Here is a 23055-nt window from a genome sequence, read left to right as displayed (position 1 = left end):
ATGCGTACAAGTTGAGAATTTTTTTTATAAAAAAAAAATATCAGAGGAAAATCAACTATCCTGCCATTAAAATGCTTACGTAGATAGGTTGCCTAAAATTTGATCTCGAAATCTTCGAGGTGTAATCACGTGTCGCGTCGCGTGGTGTATATAGCTGAGCATTTAGAAACAATTCCAAGACACCCATCAGTCTCAATTAGTAGTGCTCACACATCTCACGCATGGCGCGTGGAAGGCGTGAGCATTAATTCCTCCTCTGCAGCCTGCAGGATATAAGTCGAAAACGTGAACAGGGAAGACTAGAGTAGAGACCCTTAAACGTTATTCTTTCTTATTATTTATTAATATCGATTGGAAGAGTAGTAGGATTATTAATTATTCCACTATTTTTTCCATTAAATGGAGGTGGTCTCATCCACGTTCCTCTCCCATTACAAGACTGCTCTGGACCAAACCGAATGCTAATGAAATATCTAAACAGACTCTTCCTTTATACATTATAATTATGACACAACCTTAGACCATAAACGTTATATATGGACGCTACTCTCGTGTGGCGTTGAATTAGAAGTCGATTGTCTGTCTCCTTTTAGTGGGAGTGGGAGCGGGAGCGGGAGCGAGAGACGGAAGGGAAGAAATAAATGCGAACTACCCATTCACGTGCGTGGGAAGGTAAGAATTAATTAAAGATCAATAAGATTAGATATCTAACTTAACTTTCAAAAAAGAGACAATTGAGGCCCAATCGTGGGAGACGAACATTAAAGCAAACATTTAATTAATTGTACTAAATTGGACTGAAAAAGTAAGTAGTAGTAGTAGTAGTAGTGTAACTTGCATTTCTATCATTTATTCCACGTACTAATAATGTTGTCACACGTTAGCCACAAAAGCAAAGTGACATACATACCTTTCAGAAAATTAATAATGGTGGTGGTGCATGAACTACGAAAAGACAAACGTGGTACATTTCGACTGTAGTCTGTGGCCATTGTCCTTTGTTTGGCTTCAAACTTTGATGCCAATGCCCAATAGCAATAAGCACAGAGCCCCGAGCATAAAGTCCAAGTTGCTTCTCAAAGCCCAAAGCCCAAAGCCCAAAGCCCAAAGCCCAAAGCCCAAAGCACATTCTATTTAACTCACTCCATCTCGAATCTCGATCCTCTCGTGAGTTCAGGGCGGAGTCGTACTCAAACACGCGTTTATGGCACCAAATCGTGGCCGACTTCCTCCACCAACCCCCTTAGCCCTTAGGGTTCGTTGGATCCTCATCCCCTCGTCTCAATCCGTACTTGATAACAAAAACCACGAGCTTTCCTCTCTCCTCCCTCCCTCAACCCTACACCAAAATTCTAGTAACTAATTGTGCCAAACTTTGATCCCGTTCGTTTGCTTATAAAATTTTGGGAAATGGGAGAGCTTTGAGTCCCGCTTCCATAGGGATGAGGACTTCGATTGGTCTAGACGAGTTCTGGTCGGAGGAGGAGCGAGCCATGGCGGTGGCCGTCCTCGGACCCCGCGCCTTTGACTACCTCTCCAACCGCCACGTGTCGTCCGAAAGCCTCATCGCCTCCGGAGACGACGCCGACCTTCAGACCAAGCTCCAGGACCTAGTGGAAAGGCCGGGCCTTTCCTGGACCTACGCCATCTTTTGGCAGATCTCGCGGTCCAAGTCGGGCGACGTCGTCCTCGGGTGGGGAGACGGCCACTGCCGCGAGCCACTCGACGGCGACGAGTTTGATGATGGCGACGACGAAGTCCACCAGAGGATGAGGAAGAGGGTCCTTCAGAAGCTCCACCTCCTCTACGGCGGCGCCGACGAGGAGAACTACGCTTTGCGGCTCGACCGCGTCACGGATGCTGAGATGTACTTCTTGGCCTCCATGTACTTCTCTTTCCCCAAAGGGTTGGGTGCTCCTGGGAAAGCGTTGGTTTCCGGGAAGCACATCTGGGTCTCGGAGGCCGCGACGTCGGAGTTCTGCGTCCGGGCTTACCTTGCGAGCTCCGCCGGCTTGCGCACGGTCGTGCTCGTGCCGTTGGAGCACGGGGTTCTCGAATTGGGATCGGTTGATCGGGTAGTCGAGGGTTTGGAATCTCTGCAGATGATCAGATCCGTCTTCTCCCATGGCGCGTGCGCAAAGATTTTTGGGAAGGAATTTAGCATTGGCATTCCGTCGAACACTTGGAAGGGTGTGAATTGGAATCATACCCACAACCCGAATATTCACCAACATAAGTTTGGTGACGAATTGGTCAGTGAGAAACCTCGAATTAACCAGTTGGAGCCTCCGAAACCTCAAAAACCAGCTCCAGCACCAGCACCACCTAGGCACATAGATTTCACTGCAACTCCCATTGGTAGAATGGACGCAGAGCAGTTGGAGCCACAACAGCGCAAGGAAGACAAGCCGGTTGCAGTGGTGGAGGAGCGGAAACCGAGGAAGAGGGGCCGGAAGCCCGCAAATGGGCGGGAGGAGCCCCTCAACCACGTCGAAGCGGAGCGGCAGAGGAGGGAGAAGCTCAACCAAAGGTTCTACGCCCTCAGGGCGGTGGTGCCGCACATCTCGAAGATGGACAAGGCGTCCCTTCTCGGAGATGCCATTACTTACATCGAAGAGCTACAGAACAAGATCAAGGAGATGGAATCAGAAAGGAAGCAGTGGGTGCCGGAATCTGCGATGGTGGATCGCAAGAGGCGGCTGCTGCAGTGCCCCGAAATCCATGTGCAAGCCATGCGAGACGACGAGGTGGTCGTTCGAGTTAATACTCCACTGGACACCCATCCTCTCTTCAACGTTCTCAAGGCTTTCAAGGACTCACAAATCAATGTGGTGGATTCCAAGGTCTCGGCGAGCAATGGCACAGTCTTACAAACATTTGTTGTCAAGTCTATGATGGGATGCGAGCAGTTGTCGAGAGAGACGCTGCTCGCCGCAATCTCCCGAGAGATGAGCACGTCCCAATGATCAACTGAGGAGGTATAGATCAAGTAGCTGAAGAGGTTAGAGATGGAAAATTTTCAGCAGCACTAGTTGTGAGTTTTTTTTTTTTTTCTTTTTCTTTATGATGATAGTTCTAAAAATTATCATAAAATCTCTATGCTAAAAGTCTTATCCTCAAGTCTGATCTTTACTCAACGTGAGATGTTTCTTTTTTATCTTGCGTTCAAGGTATCCGAGGACCAAATTGACGGGAGAAACTCTTCTATCGAATAGCAATATTCGCAGTCCTCTATCAGCTCCCTTTTTGCTGGGTTATTACCTTAAAAGTTTCTAGTGTAAAGTTTGTTTCAACTATTGATTAATTATTCCTTGCTTTCTTCTACAAATGGTGAGCTATGTTGATGCATAGCATGGAAAGTTGATTGCTTGTAGTCCTTGCAACCGAAGTTATGAGTAGCAGGAGGTGTTAATGGCAGTCCGATCCATGAGCAAGTGGGTGGAAATTTCTGGCCTGTCAGGTCGCATGGAGGGAAATTGCATAGTAATTACGTGTGCAAAACGACTAGAATTTTTCTTTTTAATTTTATTTTCCTGTTGTTGTTTCTTTGTCACGAAGGTTTCAGCTGCTTCTCTATCCTGAGGCATTTTAAGGCATGTGCACATGATTTCTTCCAGTCTTTGTGGACTTTTTGTGTAGTTTGCCTTGACTTCAAGTCCTGCCACCTCACATAGATTCAGACATGCAATTAATTCACATGACATGAATGCAGAGAATTGATTATTGAACGAAACGAAAGCACCCGTGGGCCGTGGCCTTGATCCTCCAAGCACGCAAGCATATAATAAAATAATTAATAAATAATTGAGGCACATCTCCATCCGTTAGTTTTTCAGAGAAGAAAGATTCCTGCTAAATTTCTAAATCAATCAAGAGGCTATATACAAATTACATCTGGCAGATGGACAGCTAGGAATGTCAAGTTGAACTTTGTGAAGCATAGAGAGTACAATCTATATACATCGTTCACTTTCTACAGCAACTGAGAATACTTAACCCAATCTTTTTACCACATTCCTTTCACGACCAAGACCAAGAGCGCCCTATTTTGACAAAAGTAGCAAATCTCATTATCGATTCTATGATGACCGCATTCTATGATGACCACATTAAGTTCAAACATAGCGGCAAGCTCAATACTAGGACCAGTAAAAGAAGAAAATGTAACACTTTCTAACAATATCGTCAAAAAAAGTCAACTGTATACACAAGACCTTTTTGTTACCTTTCACATTTGCTCAACCGCAGGAGAGCAGCAATTGACACTCCGATGTTGTCCAGAAGGAATACCTTCCTAGGAAGATCAGTAAAAAATTCACAATCTCGTTCCGCCAGATGACAACATGCCTTTCAGGTCAGGTCAATTCTGCAAACATTTCGATAATTCAATTGCCCAACATAAAGATAAGGCAGTTCATTAGTTGTAAGTGTTTACAATTTTATGGGTGGAAAAGAACAGAGCAAGATGTATGTATATCTACAAAAACTCCAGCAAGGCCCTCATATAAGTAGCTAGGTCTTGATACAAAAATCTCAACCACTCTGGAACGTGCTATAAAAACTTCTCCACAAGAAGCTTTCAAAATGTGCAAGTAACACTACTTAGTCTGATCCTTCTAGTTTCTTAATTGCGTCCTCTATTGAGGGGACAGCATCCCGAAAGGCCTCCCACTGATCAACTGTCAGACTTATCCCTGCAGGTGGACGCCAAGTCACACAAAATAAGGAAAATTAGAAGCAAAAAGGAGAAATTAAGACAAGTGTAAGGTATGGCATCATGATGATGAAAGGTGCAAAAACATTGTGAACAGGCAACTGCAACTCAAATTAGGACAAGAGAATGCCAAAGAAGTCCAAAGTCCAACATTGCTTGCAAATGAATAAGATATAGCTCTTATTCAAAAGAGCTACAGCAAGAACCAGCATTGCCATTCCACTGGATTCACCAAAACATGAATTCAGCAACTGCAAATTAAATAATCCAGTTTCATCTCGAAATATAAAAACATAGGCATGAAAAAAACAATAAGAAACCCAGAAAACTACTGCAATGAGTATGATTAATTATAATAATGCGCATCTTTACACGGCAAGAATCAAACAAAACTTGACCCAAAAACAAATGGATACTTTAATCTCCATAGAGGTCAAGTATATTTCAACAATATGTAAAGACTACTAGCAAACAAGGATTAAGTAGATGAGCAGAACAGGATAAAAGTAGTTCAAGATTAAATGAAAGAAAGGTTACAAATCAACAAGATTCTCAGTGAAGGAAAGTGCACCCATGCAGCAACCAATATCAAAGGGCTAGAAATGCAAGACTAGAATCTTGAACCTGGGTCTGTCATGTTGAGGAGGAAGAAGAGGGAAATATCTGCTGGTGCCCATTAAAATCTAAGCATTTCTACCAGAAGAGGACTGCATAGACATATTTCAGCTGCCATTTTTATGGTTTAAGATGAAAAGATATAGAAAAAAAATCAAAGGAAAAAATTATAAGAGTAGAGAAGCTGAGAGAAATAAAAGAAGGGGTAAAATTTGACAGTAATCTCACAAAAAGGACTGGCTTCCAGTAAGCTTATTAATCTACTTGTTGTGAAAATATACTCAGAAGGTAATCAAACGTTTATTGATTTGCTCTTTCGGCATTACTCAATCCTTCTGTTGACACTTATTACTACCGCAATACATGATCTCCAATCCTTCTGGTGACACCCTTTACTATGTAATCTATCACTAGAAAGTTATGCAGTACTTTCATACAGCTTCCTGCTAGGTTTCAGTAGTACTCATTCCTACTGTGTACCTTTGAACATACTCTGAGCACTAAACCTCACAGTTCTCTTCTGGTAATTGATCAAATGCCAATACATGTCCACTGGTTCCTTGTCACTTCTAGGAAGAGTGACAACTGATAACCTTTTTCGTACTCTCATAGTCTCATTGCAACTCCAAGTCCAGAATTTAGCACACATGTGCCTCATAGCTCCAAATAAAATTTCCCATTTGTTAGTGCTCACTGCTCAGCCAGGTCACAGGGAGAGAGACAACAATGTTGGATAGTATTCTGGAGACCAGATATTACAATTTAGATAATCTTAGTACTTGGGTTATGGTATTGTCCAAACTATAAGAAGCAGCTACAACTGAACATCTGGATTTGGTTTGATAACAATTCTGCTCACCTACCTATTAACTGCTTAAGCAATGTAATAAGCCAATTTCTTTGGTGGATTCCTTATCAAGTTTCAGTCGGGGGCGCACAATTTCTACTATAGCAATCTCAGACTATCACAAGTTTTGAAGAATCTTTGTAATCAAAAGGGGTAAAGGACTAGCATATCCAATAAGGGATGGGAAGCCAAAATGGCATTGTATCTGGAATTAGCGATTGTATATCCCCAAAACAATATCCCAGAAAACCATATGACAAGAAATACATGTCCAAAGGACCAGAATATCTAAGGTCGTCTGAACAGTAACGGGATTAGCAATTCGGCATCAGATGCAACCCAACAATGCAAAACAAACTATACGTGAAAAGTTAGAGATCAAACAGGGATTACCCTTAGAGGAAGGCAATTGCTTGCCGTCCTTCTCGTAGAACTCCCGAATCGAGACCAGCATCTTCCCCCTGAACTCTTGAAGGGTCACCCTCCTCTTAGTCGACAGCTGCAACAACAGAAACGATGAAAAACCTAAAACCCTAAAATTACCAAACTAAACTAGGGTTTTAAAGGTCGGAATCCGTCACTGACACGGCAGATGATAAGATCGCCATCGTCATCGTACTCCTTCTTCCGCCCGCGGCCCCCTTTGGTGTTCTCCTCCTCTTCCTCTTCCTCTTCTTCCTCCTCTTTCTCCTCTTCCTCCCTTTCGTTTCCTTGCGGTTGTTCCTCTCGTCGTTCGACTTCTTCATTGGTCCTGGAGAGGAGGAAGGACTCGACGACGCCGCGCACGAAGCGCTTGCGTTCGGGGAGAGAGAGGTCGATGCCGAGCTTCTCGGCCGCCATGGTGCGGACCTTGTACTCGGTCGCCGCCTCCATGTCCGCCTCTTTAAGGATCTCCACCACCGTCGCCTCGATCCTTCTCTGCATCTCCGTATCCATTTCCAGGCCTTCCTCTTTCCCTAGATTCAGTATCCAAATTTGGGAGAAGTCGAGGGCGTCGTAGCTGCTACTTTTTTTGTTCTCCTTTTTCTATACTTGTACAGAAGTTGCACTAGTTAGTTCAGCTACCGCCGTTCACTTTAAATATAATTTGTTTTTGAGTGTTTCTTTTGGAGAGTTAACTCTTTATAAATCAATCCAACGGTTAAGATTTTAGAAAATAAAAAATATTATCGGTTCAATAAGTAATTATTATTTTTTAGATATATAATTTTATAAATTATTTTTTAACAATTATATTATCTTAATATTTTATCAAATAAAGACATATATATCCTTAACCGATAGTAATGTATATATATCAAAATAAGGGGATTGATGTCTTATAATTAACTTGATAAAAATTTAATTACATTTTATCTGTTTGATTATTTTTTATCATTTACATATCTCTCTTATTAGTTTAAGATTGATTTAAATTAAATTTTAATAGATAAAGATAGAGAAGTATATTTAAATTGAAGTTTATCTCTAAATAATCAAATGTAAATTATTTAATATTAACTCATATCTCCTATAATAAGGTATAATTATATTTAAGAGAAAAATCTTAATAGAAAAAAATAACTGTGTAAAGCTTCTTCCATAGTATAAAAATAATTATTTATCAATCAGTTTGATGAAGATCTAATTGTTAAGATCTTTAAGGGTATAATAGAAATATTAAAAAGTTGGGCATACATAATTAATTTTTTTTGACTAATATACTCTTTTTCTTAAGTAATGTAGTTTTAGAACTAGTACCGAGTATGAAAACTGACTATTATAGTCGTCAGATTAAAATTATAATTATACCGATTACGTGATAAGACTCATAACTCATAACAGTAGATATAGGTCTGAATAGTGGTCACGTCTAAGTCTTACAATTAAGAGGTGTTAAGCTTTCCAACATTTATGGCTCGCAGCGAGGTAGTATCCTGACTAGAACTATAATATATATATTTTAAAATTGATTTAATATAGGTATTATAAGTTTATTACACGTCCAAACCACATTAGAATAGGTCTTCTTTATATCTGGACCAAACGGGGGCTTGTATAGTTTCCTTGTTGGGCCGAAGAGCTTATGATGAAATTATAACAGAACAACTTTGGAACACACAGAATAGGAATGAATGAATACACATCAATCTCTGAAGACGTAGAGCGAGCCAATTCCATTGGTCGGGTCGCATCAATTTACGCGTCCTTCTTCCACCGATTTTCCCGGCTGCAATATTTTAGCCAATCGCCACGTAGGACACCGTATAGAAATACATGCATATATGTGGGCATGTGGTGATGCGTGATGTGATATGATGTGCTCTCGGCCCAGGTTGACTTGACTGGGCTAAATGGGCCCCGCCTGTTAAAAGCATGCGGGCCTCCATCTGGCGTCGTGGTATCATCCTTTTCCAAAACTGCCCTCCGTCAAATCGTCACGCTTCTTCAGGAGAAGTCCAGGAACAATCAGCCGCCGTATTGCTTTAAGGAAAGGACAGTTTCGTCATACTAAAAAGGGGCCGGTCCTCCTTATCTATTGTCATCTATCGTTGCCTTCTAGTTAATTTCTCATGGCAAGAAACCCAAAAGGTCGTCGCATCGGATCGCGCCACCGCGAAATTTCCAACCTCTGCTCCCTTCTTTCCTTCTCGTTTCATCCATCGAACAAGCTCACAATTATTTTAATCACATAGCGAGGAATTAGAAGATCTCGATCTATTGGTTGAATCGAATAGCAGGATGCATGCCAAGTCGAAGATCTCGGGGATGCTCCCCAAGGGCTTCAAGGCCGACAAATGGTAATATTTATCGATTCCTTTTTATTCTCTTAACCTATGTTGGTTTGCTTCAGTCGATGATCGATGTCTTGATTCCTTTGATCGGGAATTTTTTTACGTTTTTTCGCCATTTGCCTTTCGAATTTGGTACATTTTTTTTAGCTGTTTGATTGTGGCAGCAAGACTTCTCTGAAGCTGGGGATGGCTCGTTTGAAGCTTATGAAGAATAAGAAAGACATCCAGGTAAAGCAGATGAGGCGGGAGGTGGCGCAGCTTCTGGAAACAGGGCAAGATCAAACTGCGCGTATCAGGGTTTGTTTTAATATTTTGATCCTCTTGATGAAATAGAATGAAGTTATTTATCTACTTTATTAGTTCGTGATTGATATTTGAGTTTGGACAATTTCACATATTTTTGTTTGGTCCTTCAGGTATGATCGTTTTATTATCTTTTCCAATAAAGTTGTCAGGTTTGCATCTCCGCATTATAATAACTTATTGACCATTAAATTATCATAGTTTCTAAGGCTTTAAGTAAGTTTTCCGCTGTCAGGATATCAGAGGATCTAGCAGAGTAGCATCTTAAATTGGTCTTATAGTTGCTTAGTATTGTTAATATCTCTAAAATGACATTGAAAGTTCGGTACTTGATCAAGTCCTTCCTAGTATGTCGGAATGAGAAAACAGGAAAGTACTCATGATGATATTACATCAAAAAGGAACTATATGATTAGTTTCTACCAAGCCTTGGGAAAGCAGTACTCTCCGCATATCAAGTTCAGTGTCATTAAAAATATCATTCTAGATAAGAGTTTACTCTAAAAGATTTTAGCTGGAAAAGTATTTATGAGTATGTATGTTATAAAAAGAGATTTATCAGTATAGAATATGTTTCTTATAGATAAAATTATAACCAATATCAATGAACTAAGATACAAACTAGTTATTCAGTTCATATTCATTTGAAATATATCATTTTCAGCATTTCTAGGATGTTAGGTACTCTCTTCAGAAGAACAAGGAAACCTAAATTCACACATAGTATGCTAGAAGTTATTGAAAATAAGAACCACATTAAAACTCTTAATTTGATGAGCTAACCTTTTGATTTTAGACTCTGCATTTTTCATGTGCTTGTATTATTGAGGTCATTCCTCTCCTTAGGTGACCTCACCTTGTTAGTCTTGTAAGTCTTAGTTATTCTCATACTTAAGAAATCATTTTCCCTTGTGCACATAATCATGTTAATTTGGGCACCTTCTACATTGATATTCGCTGGTTGTGTGTTAATTTTCTGATAATCTTATACCATAGTTCTTTCTTATTTATCATGTATGACCAACAAGTTTGGTGCAATTTGGATCAGCATTGGATGATTGATCACATTAATGATGTTCTCATTTGATTACTAGATGGAGTCTGTTACTATCACCCTTCAAGATCAGAAGGAAGAATATATCAATATTTAGTCTTGCTGTTTTCTTTACTATTGTTACTGTTTCTTTTCAGGTTGAACATGTTATCAGGGAAGAGAAGATGATGTCAGCCTATGAGTTGATTGAGCTATACAGCGAACTTATTGTGGCGCGCTTGCCCATAATTTCATCGCAGAAGTATGTAACACTTAAATTTCCAGTATCATATTTTAATTATTTGTACTGCACTTCATCAATTGTTTTCTCTGGATGTTTATACAAAGACCAAATTTATGCTCTAATTTCTATACTAGCTTTGGGCATACAATACATTGACACAATATTGGGTGTTCTAGGCTATTTATATTTTAATAATTTTTTAGATAAATACATATTTCTTATAATCCATCTATTACATAGCTTATTTTCTCAAGAAAATATTCTCTTAAGGAAACTTGAAAGGGTCTGATTAAGTTAGCCCAGCAACCAAATAACTATAGGAAATTGTTTCTGTTCCTTTAAAAATATGCTTCAGCCCACTTTATTCCGCTCCCTGCCTGCATCAAATATTGACAGGCTGTAACATCCACCCTGCTAGGCTTGCGCATGCCAAATAATTCTTAGTCTTCCTCTTCTGTTTTCTCATCTTATTTCTCATATGCTGGATTCTTAGTTAAAGGACATTGGATTTATGGTTTACTTGTTTTTATTGATGTGTTAATGATGATTGAGTTATGATAAACAAGCAACCGGATATTTAATTGAGGGATGTGAAGGATATCTCTTTTCCTTCGTTGTAAGGCTTAGGGCAAAGAGTGACCGTGAAAATTTTATGAGTTTGTTAATAGGAATATAGTAAGGATAATTTCACTTAAGTCCCTACTATGCTGGAACGTGATCTATCTCCAGTCGATTACACGAGTGTTGTTGTTCATTTGAATTGTAATTTGGAATTTTAATATTCTACGAAGGATAGATTTATCTCTTAGAGTCTTAAGTTGTAACTGACCAAAAATTTTAGGAGATTACTAGCTTTGTCCATGATGTCGCATCAGATAATCTTGATCTGGAAAAGAATATATGATGACAATTTTGCCCTATTATTTGCTACTTTGCTACCAATAATTATGTTCAACTTTGTGAACTGCAAAAGACCAAGAACACAATAAGAAGCCCATGTACTGACTGAAGTACTGATCCTTAGTATATACTTCCCCAAAATTTTGGCACATAGTCTAATGGGGATGAGGGTTCTGAGATTCATGAAATTATGTGTATGTATATCGCTTCATTGTAGAAATATGTTTTCAGTTATTCTCACTTGAGTGTTGTATCAGCATAGTTGTTCATTTTGGCAAGTTCCTCATGTCTGTATATTTTATCTTCTCCCTAAAATATTATATGCTAGATTCTTGATTCCTATAGTTCATTTATGACATTTTTCATATCTTTTAATCTGGCTGGTAGGAATTGCCCAATTGACCTGAAAGAAGCAATATGTAGTGTAATATTTGCATCTGCAAGATGTTCAGACATACCAGAACTTATGGATGTCCGCAAGCATTTTTCAGCCAAGTATGGAAAGGAATTCATGACTGCTGCCCTCGAAGTTCGGCCAGATTGTGGTGTCAGCCATATGGTAATATATTGCACGTACAAAATCCTCTTCTTTGAGTATGAGAAAAAAAATTGTTACATTAATAATGAATATAGTTTGTAATTTCAGGTTTTCTGACGTTATCCTTTGTTTCATAATATTTGTTTATTGATAGATCATTGAGAAATTGTCAGCAAGAGCACCTGATCTCGAGACAAAATTTAAAATCTTGACTGCAATTGCTCAAGAGCATAATGTTGAATGGGATTCAAAAGCATTTGAGGAGCAAATTCGGAAGCCCAATGATGAGCTGCTGGTAATATTATAGATTTATAAAGTTTTCTGTTGTTTAGCAGCTTCAATCCCAACATGAAATGTGATCTAAGCTTATTGAATCTGTGATTAAGCAGAAAGGCCCTAGTACTTTTACTGGCACTGGAAAGATGACTATGGAGCCCTTTACACTTCAGACTGCACCTGCTCCTGCGAAGACTGAATGGACTGAGACAATCCCTCGGAATGAAGTGGCATCAAAACCAACTTCTCAATATTCCTTTTCTGATGAAAAATTAAAAGCTCCTGAAACTTCACCTCACAATTTTTCATCTGATTCAAAATCCCCAGGTAACATGAAGTCGTGAAGTGCATTAATAATACTGAATATTCTTGAAGCTTAGTTTTGATTTTTGACATTATATATTCATAAGCAGAAATCAAGTCTGGAGAGGATGAGGTCAAGCTCTCACACTCTGAGGAAAGATCTTCATCAAATAGAACAACTTGGGATATGGAGTTCAAGGATGCAACTTCGGCTGCACAGGCAGCAGCAGAATCTGCAGAAAGGGCTAGCATGGCTGCTAGGGCTGCTGCTGAACTTGCAAGTCGTGGTAAATATTCTGAACAGCATTCTACTGGATCACACAAACCATCTACATCTAGTTCTAGAAATGGACACGGGGATGAAAGTGAAAGGAAAAGCTCTGACATATCAAAGTTAGACATACATAATCCACAAGTGATACAAAGTAGCAATAGCAAAGATGCTGAAAGTACATTTAGTGGTCATGCAAGCATTGGAAATTTATCACCTGCTAGGTCTCTTTCTCCAACTCATTCAAGAGGGTCTTCAACTGGTGATGATGTGTCAGAAGACAATCTTGAAGAACCTGTCAGCAAGACACATGATTTTGTTGAGAAGAGTTCCTCTGAGGCAGAGTTTGCAGTTAATAATTATAGAGATAGTTTTAGTGGTGCAGTGGGCATAAAGAACTATAACAACTCGTTTACTTCCCATGATACCAGTAAACCTGATGAGGACATCATTTGGGATGATCATAAGGGTACTACTTTAGATGATTATTCTACTGCAGCTTTTGATAGATATGATTATGATTCTGATGAACATTCATTGTTTGGAAGAAGTAGCAAAATAAATTTATTTGATTCTTCTCCGCCAGCAGAAAGAGAACAACCTTCTGGTTTCGAAGACCATTCTAGTTTCCTAATGAGTAAGGATTGGAGTTCGAAGCAGCTCAGAAGTGAATCTCTGGGTAAAGGCAGACATTCATCTCCATTTTTGGCCAGAGAAACCCATCCATCTGAGGTTTCAGAACGAATCTCAGTCTCCTTACAGTCACAGCCTAATGATGCTCCACCAACCTATGACTCAGATGGTCTCAACACTGAGAATGAGGACGAAATAGACAAAGTTATGCACACAGAAGATATGACATCTAACAGTTTCCTGCAGATTCAGAGAAGCTCTTCATCATCTGGACCCCATCATTTCTTTGATGAGAATAAAGAAGTAAAAGAAGCCTGGGGAAGTTATCCTTTTCCCTCTGATATTAATGAAGAACTTAAGGAAGCTGAATCAAGTTCTGCTGACAAATCTTGGAAAAGATCTTCTTTCAGTGTTCATAATAACCAGCAATCTCAAAGAGATAATATGGCTCTTAGAAGCCCGGACAATTCAGGCAGAGGGAAAATCTCAAGTTTCACAGAAGAAGATCCAGAGTCATGGCAATCAAAAGATTTGTCAGAGGAATCAGAAGCAAGGGACAAGTATGAAATGCAATCACTAGCATTTGACAGTAAAGTTTCTGTAAATTCTAATGATACAAATGAAAGTGAGCGCAGCTTGAACTTTGATAGATTAACTGGTGGTTTTAAAAGTCGAGGTTATGTCCGTCCACCTTATGTAAAGGGGCATTCGAATGATGCATTGTCTAAAGGAATATCAGATGATACTTTTGGCATTGAGAAACCAATTTCTTCAAATATGGATGAGGCCTATGTAGATGTTGGCCTAAATGAAGGAAAACTATATCAAGAACAGCATTTGGAATTTTCCACACCAAAATCAGAAACTTCAAGAAAAGATTTTGACAAGGCTGATGGGTTATTGTCACACCGTACAGTGGGGAGTGGTATTTCCAGAGGTAAAGTTTCACTCCGTTCAAGTAGATCCGGAGAAGATAATCCCTCCATCATCCAGAATTCAGCTGTATCTCAGTACGATAAGACTTCAGAGAGTTCAGTTAGTCTAGCTCATGAATCATCGATCCAGAGGCAACATCGTAAAGATTATGAGTCTATTCCATTAGAACAAACTCGAGAATCTTCCACCTTTGCTGGAAAATCTACTGTTTCCTCTTTAACGGATAGTTCTAATAGTTATGTGAATCAGAGGCAAGAGTTTCATGATGAGAAGCGAGGTGCAAAAGCAGCGAAGGAAACAAGCTCAAGAATGCCGAGGAGTAATCTCGATTTCGATGGCAATGAGGAAGAGGAATCGGAACCGCGCTATACCTTGGGAAGAAGAGGGAGTAGAGATACAAAACTTTCACGAAGGACAAAGGATGTGCCATCAGACGCCAGAAAAGGCAGTCTTCGTAGAAATATATATAGCTCTGAAATGGAAACTGCTGGAGAAAAGGAAAGTAAGCCCAGCCAATCAAAGGATCCTTCAGTTGAATCCTCTTCTAGTAGAGAAGTCCGCCTTGCCATAAATTTAGATAAGAAAGATACATCCATTCAATCCAACTTATCGACTCGACAACCTTTGGCGAAACCTTCAGAAAGTGAACCGTCAGCATTCAGCACAAGTTTGAAGTCTCCAGAAGGTGGTACAACTCGGGCTCTCAATCGTGAAGATGATGGAAACTCAAAGACATCATCAAGCTCAATAGCAGGATCGACATCACGAGAAGGTTCCTTCAAAAATGCCTCTCATGTTCACCCTAAACTTCCTGACTATGATTCCTTTGCTGCTCATTTCCAGTCGCTTCGAAAAAGTCGGGGCTGAGTATAGAGATCCGGTGGTTTGAATAGTGCACATAACTGCCACTTATATAAGTAAGTCATTTTTTTATTTGCATGTTACTTCCTAGTTATCATGCCTATATGTGCAATAGTATACTATTTGTTCCAGATAATAGTTTAAACGATTAAATGTTCTGTAGCACCTATATGTGCCTGCCACTAGTTCATGAGTCTGTATTCTTGACATGTTTAAATCGAATAATCGTTCATATTTCTGTATTCTTGACCTTTGTAAATCGAATAATTTGTCATACGATGGACAAGACATCTTTGTTAAATTTGTCATAACCGAACAAAACTTGTTATACAATGGACAAGAGATCTTTTCTGTGATTTGATGCGGTAAGCACGGAGGAAACAGTGAATCTGTGGATGTCAGCAATGCCCACTCAGTTACTGTGATCCAACACAACAAGCAAACTTGTAGCAAAGCCAAGTACATATTAATTTAAAGGTTGCGGTGGGTCGCAGTAGGATGTGTTCTCCTCTCAAAGTGAAAGCTTTGGAGAAACCGGAGGTTTTATTCTTCTATATTTCTTTTACCCTTTACCCTCTGTATTTATTTCTTTTGATTTCTCAACGTCGTTGCAGTTGCGACCTGCGACCTGCGACTGCGAGAGAATATAGAAGAAGATCGTTCTCTCTCTCTCTCTCTCTCTCTCTCTCTCTCTCTCTTCATATATAGTAGGGAAAAGGATATGAATCTTCAGCGAAGTACAGTATGTGGTTGGTCTGCAACTTGTATATGAAAAAAGTGGCTGCATGAAGTGAAGGTAGATGGTCTCCCTCAACTTTGGTTTCTCAAGGATTCTTGGTGTAGTTTTATTTGTTTAACATGTTTTTTTTTGTTTTTTTAAACTTCTACCCAGTTATTTATATTTGGAAGAATCAATTTAAAGCGTCTTGGAAGTTGGAATCGCAACTGCCTCCCTAAGATGCAAATCCCAGCCCAATTTCCAGAGGCAGAGCAGCAAGTGAAGTGCCCGCGATGCGAGTCCACCAACACAAAGTTCAGCTATTACAACAACTACAACCTCTCCCAACCCCGCCACTACTGCAAGAATTGCCGCCGTTACTGGACGAAAGGCGGCACCCTCCGCAACATCCCCATCCGCGGAGGCGTCCGCAAGAACTCGCGCCGCTCTTCTTCTTCTTCTTCCTCCAATTCTACTAATCCTATACACCAAACTCCTAATTCCGCTTCCGCGAACCCCGATAGTAAGAAAACTGGATCCTTGCAACTTTCTGAGGCTGAGACCATCTCCTTCCTCTACCCCTGCGTCGACCAAGACGACCGCCTGCTTGATCTCACTGGTAGCTTTAGCTCACTGCTTGACTTGGGTGGGGTTGGGAGTTTTGGGGATTTATTCGATGGCGTCCGTTCTGGTGGAGTGGAGAACCCGATACCAGAGTTGGAGAGCTTCGTGGGATTTCAAGGGGATTCCAGTTGTTGGATTACTGGACCTTTCAGTGGAAATTAAAAAAATAAAACAGCTTCTGAGAACAATTACAAAGGTAAGATGACACATTTTCGAGTTTTTATTGGATTAGGTTTCTGAATTGCTTTCCTCATGTGTAGAGGAAAAAGAGCAATTTTTCGGTAGTGATTTAGGAAGAAAAAGCGGTCGTCATTTCTATTGTAACAGTTCTCTGTACTCGAAAATCTCCGACCAATCTATTGGAGGAATGGGAATGGGAATGGGAATGGGAGTGCGCTCAGTGGACGGCGGTGAGTCACTGTAGTTTTTGACTACGGCGAGCAATTATTGGACAAGTGGCTATAATAGCATTATTGGACAAGTGGCTATAATAGCATACTGTCATTTCAACAATCGCATCAATGCAGCTATGGCAAAAACACATCTACCGTAGATCAAGTTTTAAACTAACGACAAAGGTTCTGTTCATCCCACAAACCACGGGGAACGTTCTAAGGAATCATTTTAAGAGAAGCTGATATGACCAGCCAACCAGTAAGCAAGTATCCCTGTACAGAATGCACAAGAATAATAAAGCGGGAACTGAATATGAAAAGAAAAACCATAACCTTTTAGACTTAGACCAGAGAACAGATTAATTAAAAACTATAGGTTAATTCATATATCCTGAAACATTTATCATGTTTGTAGATGCTCAGCCTACATAACACCAATCAGCACATAAGCAATAAGAGTGAATATGATCATCCATCAACTACAGCAGCTAAAACAATATCTTCCAAGATGTCTGTCACTAATATCTAAGACTAGTAAACCAAATCAGCAGTGCACCCTTCTGAATTCCTCAGGAACCTCCAAAATCCTGCTTGGATCTTCAAGAAGGCACTGGGGCAAAACATCAAAGTATGCTATCAGGATTCAAGAATATTCAATTGCAAGTACGCAAGAAAGAAGTAAAATAGGAAAGAACATGTAGCAGTAATAATACCTCTATAAAATAAATGCATTGATAGTAATAAATAATCCTATTCATCATAATAGGTCAATGCTGTGACCTAGGGGAACAATAGATTTTATGCTACAAGAATATTCACTAACATGGCACGTGATAGTTAACATAAATCCAGGCTAGTTTAGGTACAGTAGATTTATGGTCAGAATCTTAATCTTGCAGCATCTATTGCTTACCAGTTCCTTCAACAGTTTTACACCTCACACAGAATAGTCTTCATTTACACTGGTCACGAATCTCGAGGAAGATTATTATCAATCAAACAGATAGAATTATCTTTATCCAGGGATTCACATAACTAACAAAAATAGTTCAGTAACATGCAAGATGTTTATCGTATTCTTGTTAAGACTGATTATTTAAGTCAAGCACTTATCAAACACATTGAACACGTAATATCACAGTAACTTACTGTATGTAGAAGTATCAATTTGCTCTGGCAGCTCTTTTATGTCAACCTCAAACCTTTCTTGCACCTTTACACGTTGACAATATGCATATAAGACAATTGTCATAATTTAAAAAAACAGACAGATACTACAATCAATAAAACAGACCTGATTAAGGACGTCTGAATCAGACGCGGATGACACAAAAGTGATAGCAAGTCCCTTGGTTCCAAAGCGACCAGCCCGTCCAACCTGCAAATCAGTTATAGTAATGAAGCAGGTAAAGTGGCAGAATTTGATGAATTCCTAAATATGATGAAATTGGAGGAGGAGCATAACCCTGTGCAAGTAGGTATCAGCAGAATCTGGCATATCATAGTTTATTACAATGTTGACGCGCTCGATATCGATCCCCCGGCCAACCAAATCAGTAGCTACAAGGATTCTTTTGTGCCCTTCCTTGAAGTTTTTGTACCTTGTCAACCTGCAAGACAAGGAAAAGACAGCAAGTTAGTATGACTTAACAAGCAGGAATTTAGAAAACTAAGAATGAAATAACATACAGGTGGTTCAGAATTGCCTGATTTTACATGATAAATGCAGTTCAATACTTCAATATACACCATGATTCCAATAACCAGATACTACTTATATATAATGTTAAACTATGAATGCTCCGTCCTATAATAACTGCTTCACAAGTGAGAAATCTAAAAATTGCAAGAACATAGGTAAATGATATACATATATAGAAAGCAAATGATTTTCAGGAAATAAGAGTTAAACATTAATATCAGCATAACAATTGGCAAAGGTACATAGCCAAATCAATTCATAGGTTACATTACTCCAGAAATAAAATTAAAGACAGCCTGATTATGAGAAAATTTTATCATGAGAGCAGCAAGGCCAAACAAGAAAATAGCAGTAGCGCATAGAAACTAGCACCAATGCTAAAGACAAGGATCAAGCCAATTCTGTTTCCAATTAGTGAAACACTGCATTAATTATATGTACATAATGGAAAGGACAAAATATTGCAAACAGGTTTAATTATATCAGACCCTTCAATAAAAATTGCAAAATAAATTAATGCGTCCAGCAACTCTCAAGAACTCAAAAAGACCCAAAAAAAAAAAGCCATGGTATCCAGCTCAACCAGAAGGTACCCAAGGAATGGATGACCATGGAATTAAATATTGTCAGATACAAACATATCACAAACCTTTCTTCTTGTGACATTCCAGAGTGAATGCAGATTGATGGAAAGTTGCACTCATAAAGTAACTTGTTAAGCTCCGCTGCTCTGTTGACACTTTTGACAAAAATCACAACTTGATTGAAGTCCAAAGCATCCAAAAGATCATTCAATTTCCGGTTCTTCTCCAACTCGCTCAATTTGATGTAGTGCTACAACCATGAGATCATAAGAAAGAATGCTAACCCATTCATCCAGCAACAGACAGGACACACCAGAGTTTTACCTGAACTAGGCCATGCAGGGTCAGCTTTGCCTCATCATCAACATAAATTTCCATTGGCTGAAAGGGAACAAATGTCAGATTAAAGAAGATTAGGGTCCTGCCTCCAAGCTAACCGTATCCAGTATCCAAGAATGATGCATGAACTCCACATCTTTTGATTGAAATTTATAGCCTCGTCAATGAACTTGAATTTTCTTCATTGACTTTTCACACTGATAAAACACCCTAGTCATAACTCATAACAACCTTTATGCAACAGTTCTGCCCACACTTGATTCCTGATTAAAGATTTCTACTTGATCATCATAACAATGAGGATGATGGAATGTAGAGCCAGAATCTCAACCAAGAATGACTACGGTCCACAAAAGCAGCAGAATATTTGATGAGAACATCAACGGTACACAAATCCCAGTACTAAAATAATTAAGTACCTACTTAGTCCCCCACCCACTCCCCCAAACAGAAAAAGAAGAAGAAAAGCAAGCCTGAAACACATGCACATTCCCCACCACCCCCACACACAAAAAAAGAAAAAGAATAATCCTTCGGATATAGACAGTAAGCCCAGATCACCACCCCCATCAATGCTTGCCCAGAAAGAAAAGGCAAAGAATAAAGAGAGAAGGGCCAGCAAACCCTTGACACCAAGGTTTGCTGGTATCAACCTGCACTGCTAGCTTAGATCATAAGCATCTCAGTTCAACAGACATTAGAATAGGATGGACTTCTAAATTTGAGCTAACAGCAGGACATTACATCTTGCATAAATCTCTTGCAAACAGGGCGAATCTCCTTGCTGAGTGTTGCTGAAAACATCATGACTTGCTTCTCATGAGGTGTCATTTTAAATATCTCCTGCACATCTCTCCGCATGTCTACAGAAATGACAAAAACGTGAAAATTCTTAAATAGAGTAAGGAGTAGAATAGAAACAAAAAGGGATACATATTCAGTGAGTTATAAAACAGCAAAATAAGAGCATACCAAGTGACTCGAGCATCTTATCACATTCATCAAGAATGAAGTGCCTCACATTCTTCAAGGAAAGATCTTTATCTCTAGCTAGTGCTAGTATCCTTCCTGGAGTACCAACTACAATATGAGGGCACTCATTCTTCAGTATATCCTTATGCTTTGAAATGTGAACCCCCCCATAGAAGACAGCAATTTTAGTGTCTGGCAAGTATGTACTGAACCTCTCGAACTCGTGGCATATCTACACAGTAATAAATAGATATATATGAATACTCTCGAGTAAGCTAACATCACGTTATAAAATTACATAGTACCAGAATATCCTTGAAGTAAGATAAAGATTTGAATAAAAGGCATACCTGGTAAGCTAATTCCCTGGTATGACATAAAACAAGTGCAGCAACTTGGCCAGCAAGAGGCTCAATCTGTTGAAGAGTTGAGAGAACAAATACAGCTGTTTTCCCCATCCCAGACTTTGCTTGGCAGATCACATCCATTCCGAGAATAGCTTGAGGGATGCATTCATGTTGTACTGATGTAGAACCAAACAAAATTGGAGTGGTACCCCCGGTAAGTAAAAAAGCTTCAGCATCCTTTTAATTGAAAGGTTTACCATATTGTCCTCCAAAATCAGGAATGTGGAAGTAATGATTACCTGCACATTTACTGATGGTTTATCATTTTTGTCCAAATGAAGTTCAATGATAACGAGACTGCTACAGCTAAAATAAATGCTGAGTCACAAAGCAATCAATCTAACCAGAAAGGAAAGCATAAGATTTGAACTGAACATTTCTAGTTACATTGGAAAAGCATGGGATTAACATCTTCATAGGCTCAATCATTGCATGACAAATATGCAATGAGATAACATACCGTATATACCAGATCATAAAATCAAATTGATATTTCATCTTGCCAGAGAAAGGCATCTTCCTCATTGGAACAAATTGTAATGAATCTTATGTGATCTCCCACTCAATGATGAGAGATCAACAGGGAAAAAATGCCAAGAGAGACTAAACCATAGTAACATGATTCATTACAAGTCTCAGATGACCTACAAATGAAAGCAATGTAGCCAACCTAGTATATACTAAAACAATACTTCAATTTGCAAAACGATTTATATGGTTCATTCACCCAAAAGCAACAATAACTATTTAATATTTATTAGCCATGAATACTCACTCTCGTGATCATACTCAATATAATTATGCCCTTAAAAAATGCTTGCCTTCGGAAGGATGCTCAAACCCTGAATCAACGATTGCACGAAGTAGCTCTGGCTTTAATAGGAAGTCTCTGAAACCAGAACTGTGAATTCCAACATAGCCCCTGGCACAATAAATGAAGGTAGTTCAGATGGTCTCGTCATACTGGAAAAATGATGCATCACAAAAACTTGCAGGACTTGCTGCATGAATGGCATGCAAGTATATTGACAATTGAACCCATTAAGCAATTGCTCTAACCAAACAAACACTAATGAAATATAATACGGCAAAACATATCCATAACAAAAGAACTGTGCGAGGGCGGAAAAAAAAACACCTATCTTTACAAAGTAATAACATGTGTACAGGGAAGCAATACCAACAGTCTATAACGAATCAAACTAATACTATCCAAAAACAGTAGAACGGCACAAAGATGGAACGCCTAGACACTCATATATATAGACCTTATTTGAATCCAGTAGATAACAAACTGCAACCTAAGCAATCAAACAGTGCTAAAAGGATCAAAGCAAATGAATCAAACAGGGGTAAAGGAGCAAATCAAATGAATCAAACAGGTAGAATCTTTACTTTTTCGCGACTTCACCGCCAGTCTTGGCCGCGACACCGTCGGGAGCCTTCTCCTCGTCCTCTTCGTAGTCGAGAAGCTCCTCCTCGTAAGTTTCGTTGTCCTTTGCCTCTCCCATTCTACACCGCAGAAGAGAATTAGATCACAGTAAACATGCCAAAATAAATGTTCTTGGAAAGAAGAAAGGAAAAAAAAAAAAAAAACTCAAACTCAAAACGACAGACGAGAAGGAGATCACCGAGTGCTCACCTGTTAAGTCCGGATACCGCAATTAAGGTCTGAAGAGTGATTCGAAGCGTCTGCAAGAAAAACTAATGGTAAAAGGCGGAGCCAAAACTAGGGTTTCAAGCAGAGATGGGAGTGGAAGCAGTAGAGAGATCGGGGACCTTCGGCTAGAATTCGGACACGAAGCGAAAGGGCGGAAGGGATTGAAATTGGGGTTAGGGCTACAGATTATTATTTAAAGGCGAAATCTATAATTCAAACAAACGCGATCCCATCGATATAACTATGATCTTAATTCCGCCGTTGGATCGGTAGTCCTCAATGGATCGCAGCGCATGATCTTTGATTGCCCGCCCACTTGTACCAAAATTGTATCTCGTCCATCCATCTTTATTCATATTGGCAAAATTACAGAGTCCATTTTTGCTTAAATCCTCGAATAGATATA

At 39.3% G+C, this 23055-nt stretch overlaps 4 protein-coding genes and 2 long non-coding RNA genes across 10 annotated transcripts; 3 read left to right on the top strand and 3 right to left on the bottom strand.

Annotated features, from left to right (window-relative positions):
• Nucleotides 1-825: 825 nt before the first annotated feature.
• LOC140788303 (transcription factor MTB1-like) lies at nt 826-3616 on the top strand. 2 transcript variants are annotated; one of them, XR_012109003.1, is made up of 2 exons: nt 826-3034; nt 3171-3616. XR_012109003.1 is itself a non-coding variant. In XM_073137508.1 (2 exons), the coding sequence occupies exon 1, from the start codon at nt 1443-1445 to the stop codon at nt 2964-2966; it is 1524 nt and encodes a 507-aa protein (XP_072993609.1). In that variant the 5' UTR covers nt 826-1442; the 3' UTR covers nt 2967-3001; nt 3171-3616. The 2 variants fall into 2 exon arrangements, 1 of the variants encoding a protein (XP_072993609.1); XM_073137508.1 differs by having other exon boundaries at nt 826-3001.
• A 387-nt stretch (nt 3617-4003) lies between these two features.
• On the bottom strand, nt 4004-4284 carry LOC140788313 (uncharacterized). The gene is made up of 2 exons (XR_012109008.1): nt 4226-4284; nt 4004-4139 (listed from the first exon to the last, which is right to left on the bottom strand). It is a non-coding gene; the product is annotated as an uncharacterized lncRNA (long non-coding RNA).
• Nucleotides 4285-4381: 97 nt separating this feature from the next.
• On the bottom strand, nt 4382-7250 carry LOC140788308 (RNA polymerase II transcriptional coactivator KELP-like). Its single transcript, XM_073137518.1, has 3 exons — nt 6762-7250; nt 6570-6675; nt 4382-4694 (listed from the first exon to the last, which is right to left on the bottom strand). Exons 1-3 carry the CDS (start codon nt 7110-7112, stop codon nt 4603-4605), a joined length of 549 nt encoding a protein of 182 aa, XP_072993619.1. The 5' UTR covers nt 7113-7250; the 3' UTR covers nt 4382-4602.
• A 1470-nt stretch (nt 7251-8720) lies between these two features.
• On the top strand, nt 8721-15549 carry LOC140788300 (uncharacterized). The gene is made up of 7 exons (XM_073137504.1): nt 8721-8956; nt 9115-9247; nt 10445-10548; nt 11818-11989; nt 12123-12263; nt 12358-12571; nt 12658-15549. Exons 1-7 carry the CDS (start codon nt 8898-8900, stop codon nt 15252-15254), a joined length of 3420 nt encoding a protein of 1139 aa, XP_072993605.1. The 5' UTR covers nt 8721-8897; the 3' UTR covers nt 15255-15549.
• Nucleotides 15550-15662: 113 nt separating this feature from the next.
• LOC140788311 (uncharacterized) lies at nt 15663-17103 on the top strand. Its single transcript, XR_012109004.1, has 3 exons — nt 15663-15788; nt 15863-16044; nt 16141-17103. It is a non-coding gene; the product is annotated as an uncharacterized lncRNA (long non-coding RNA).
• Nucleotides 17104-17344: 241 nt separating this feature from the next.
• LOC140788304 (DEAD-box ATP-dependent RNA helicase 15) lies at nt 17345-22969 on the bottom strand. Of its 4 annotated transcripts, none has more exons than XM_073137511.1 (13): nt 22769-22854; nt 22632-22681; nt 22385-22501; nt 21811-21911; nt 20933-21105; nt 20583-20814; nt 20355-20473; nt 19596-19652; nt 19337-19521; nt 18451-18595; nt 18280-18363; nt 18135-18198; nt 17345-17595 (listed from the first exon to the last, which is right to left on the bottom strand). In XM_073137511.1, the coding sequence occupies exons 3-13, from the start codon at nt 22498-22500 to the stop codon at nt 17585-17587; spliced, it is 1287 nt and encodes a 428-aa protein (XP_072993612.1). In that variant the 5' UTR covers nt 22501; nt 22632-22681; nt 22769-22854; the 3' UTR covers nt 17345-17584. The 4 variants fall into 4 exon arrangements, with proteins under 4 accessions (XP_072993612.1, XP_072993614.1, XP_072993610.1 ...); XM_073137513.1 differs by having other exon boundaries at nt 20933-21228; nt 21765-21911; nt 22769-22807; XM_073137509.1 differs by having other exon boundaries at nt 22632-22969.
• Between the last annotated feature and the right edge of the window lie 86 nt (nt 22970-23055).

The sequence above is a fragment of the Typha latifolia genome, chromosome 5 (genome assembly GCF_019914945.1).
Source record: "Typha latifolia isolate L0001 chromosome 5, TyphaL0001v2, whole genome shotgun sequence".
In the NCBI taxonomy this organism is placed as follows: Eukaryota; Viridiplantae; Streptophyta; class Magnoliopsida; order Poales; family Typhaceae; genus Typha; species Typha latifolia.
The sequence above is the reverse complement of the archived record's forward strand: the minus strand, read 5'-3'. Positions and strand labels throughout refer to the sequence as shown.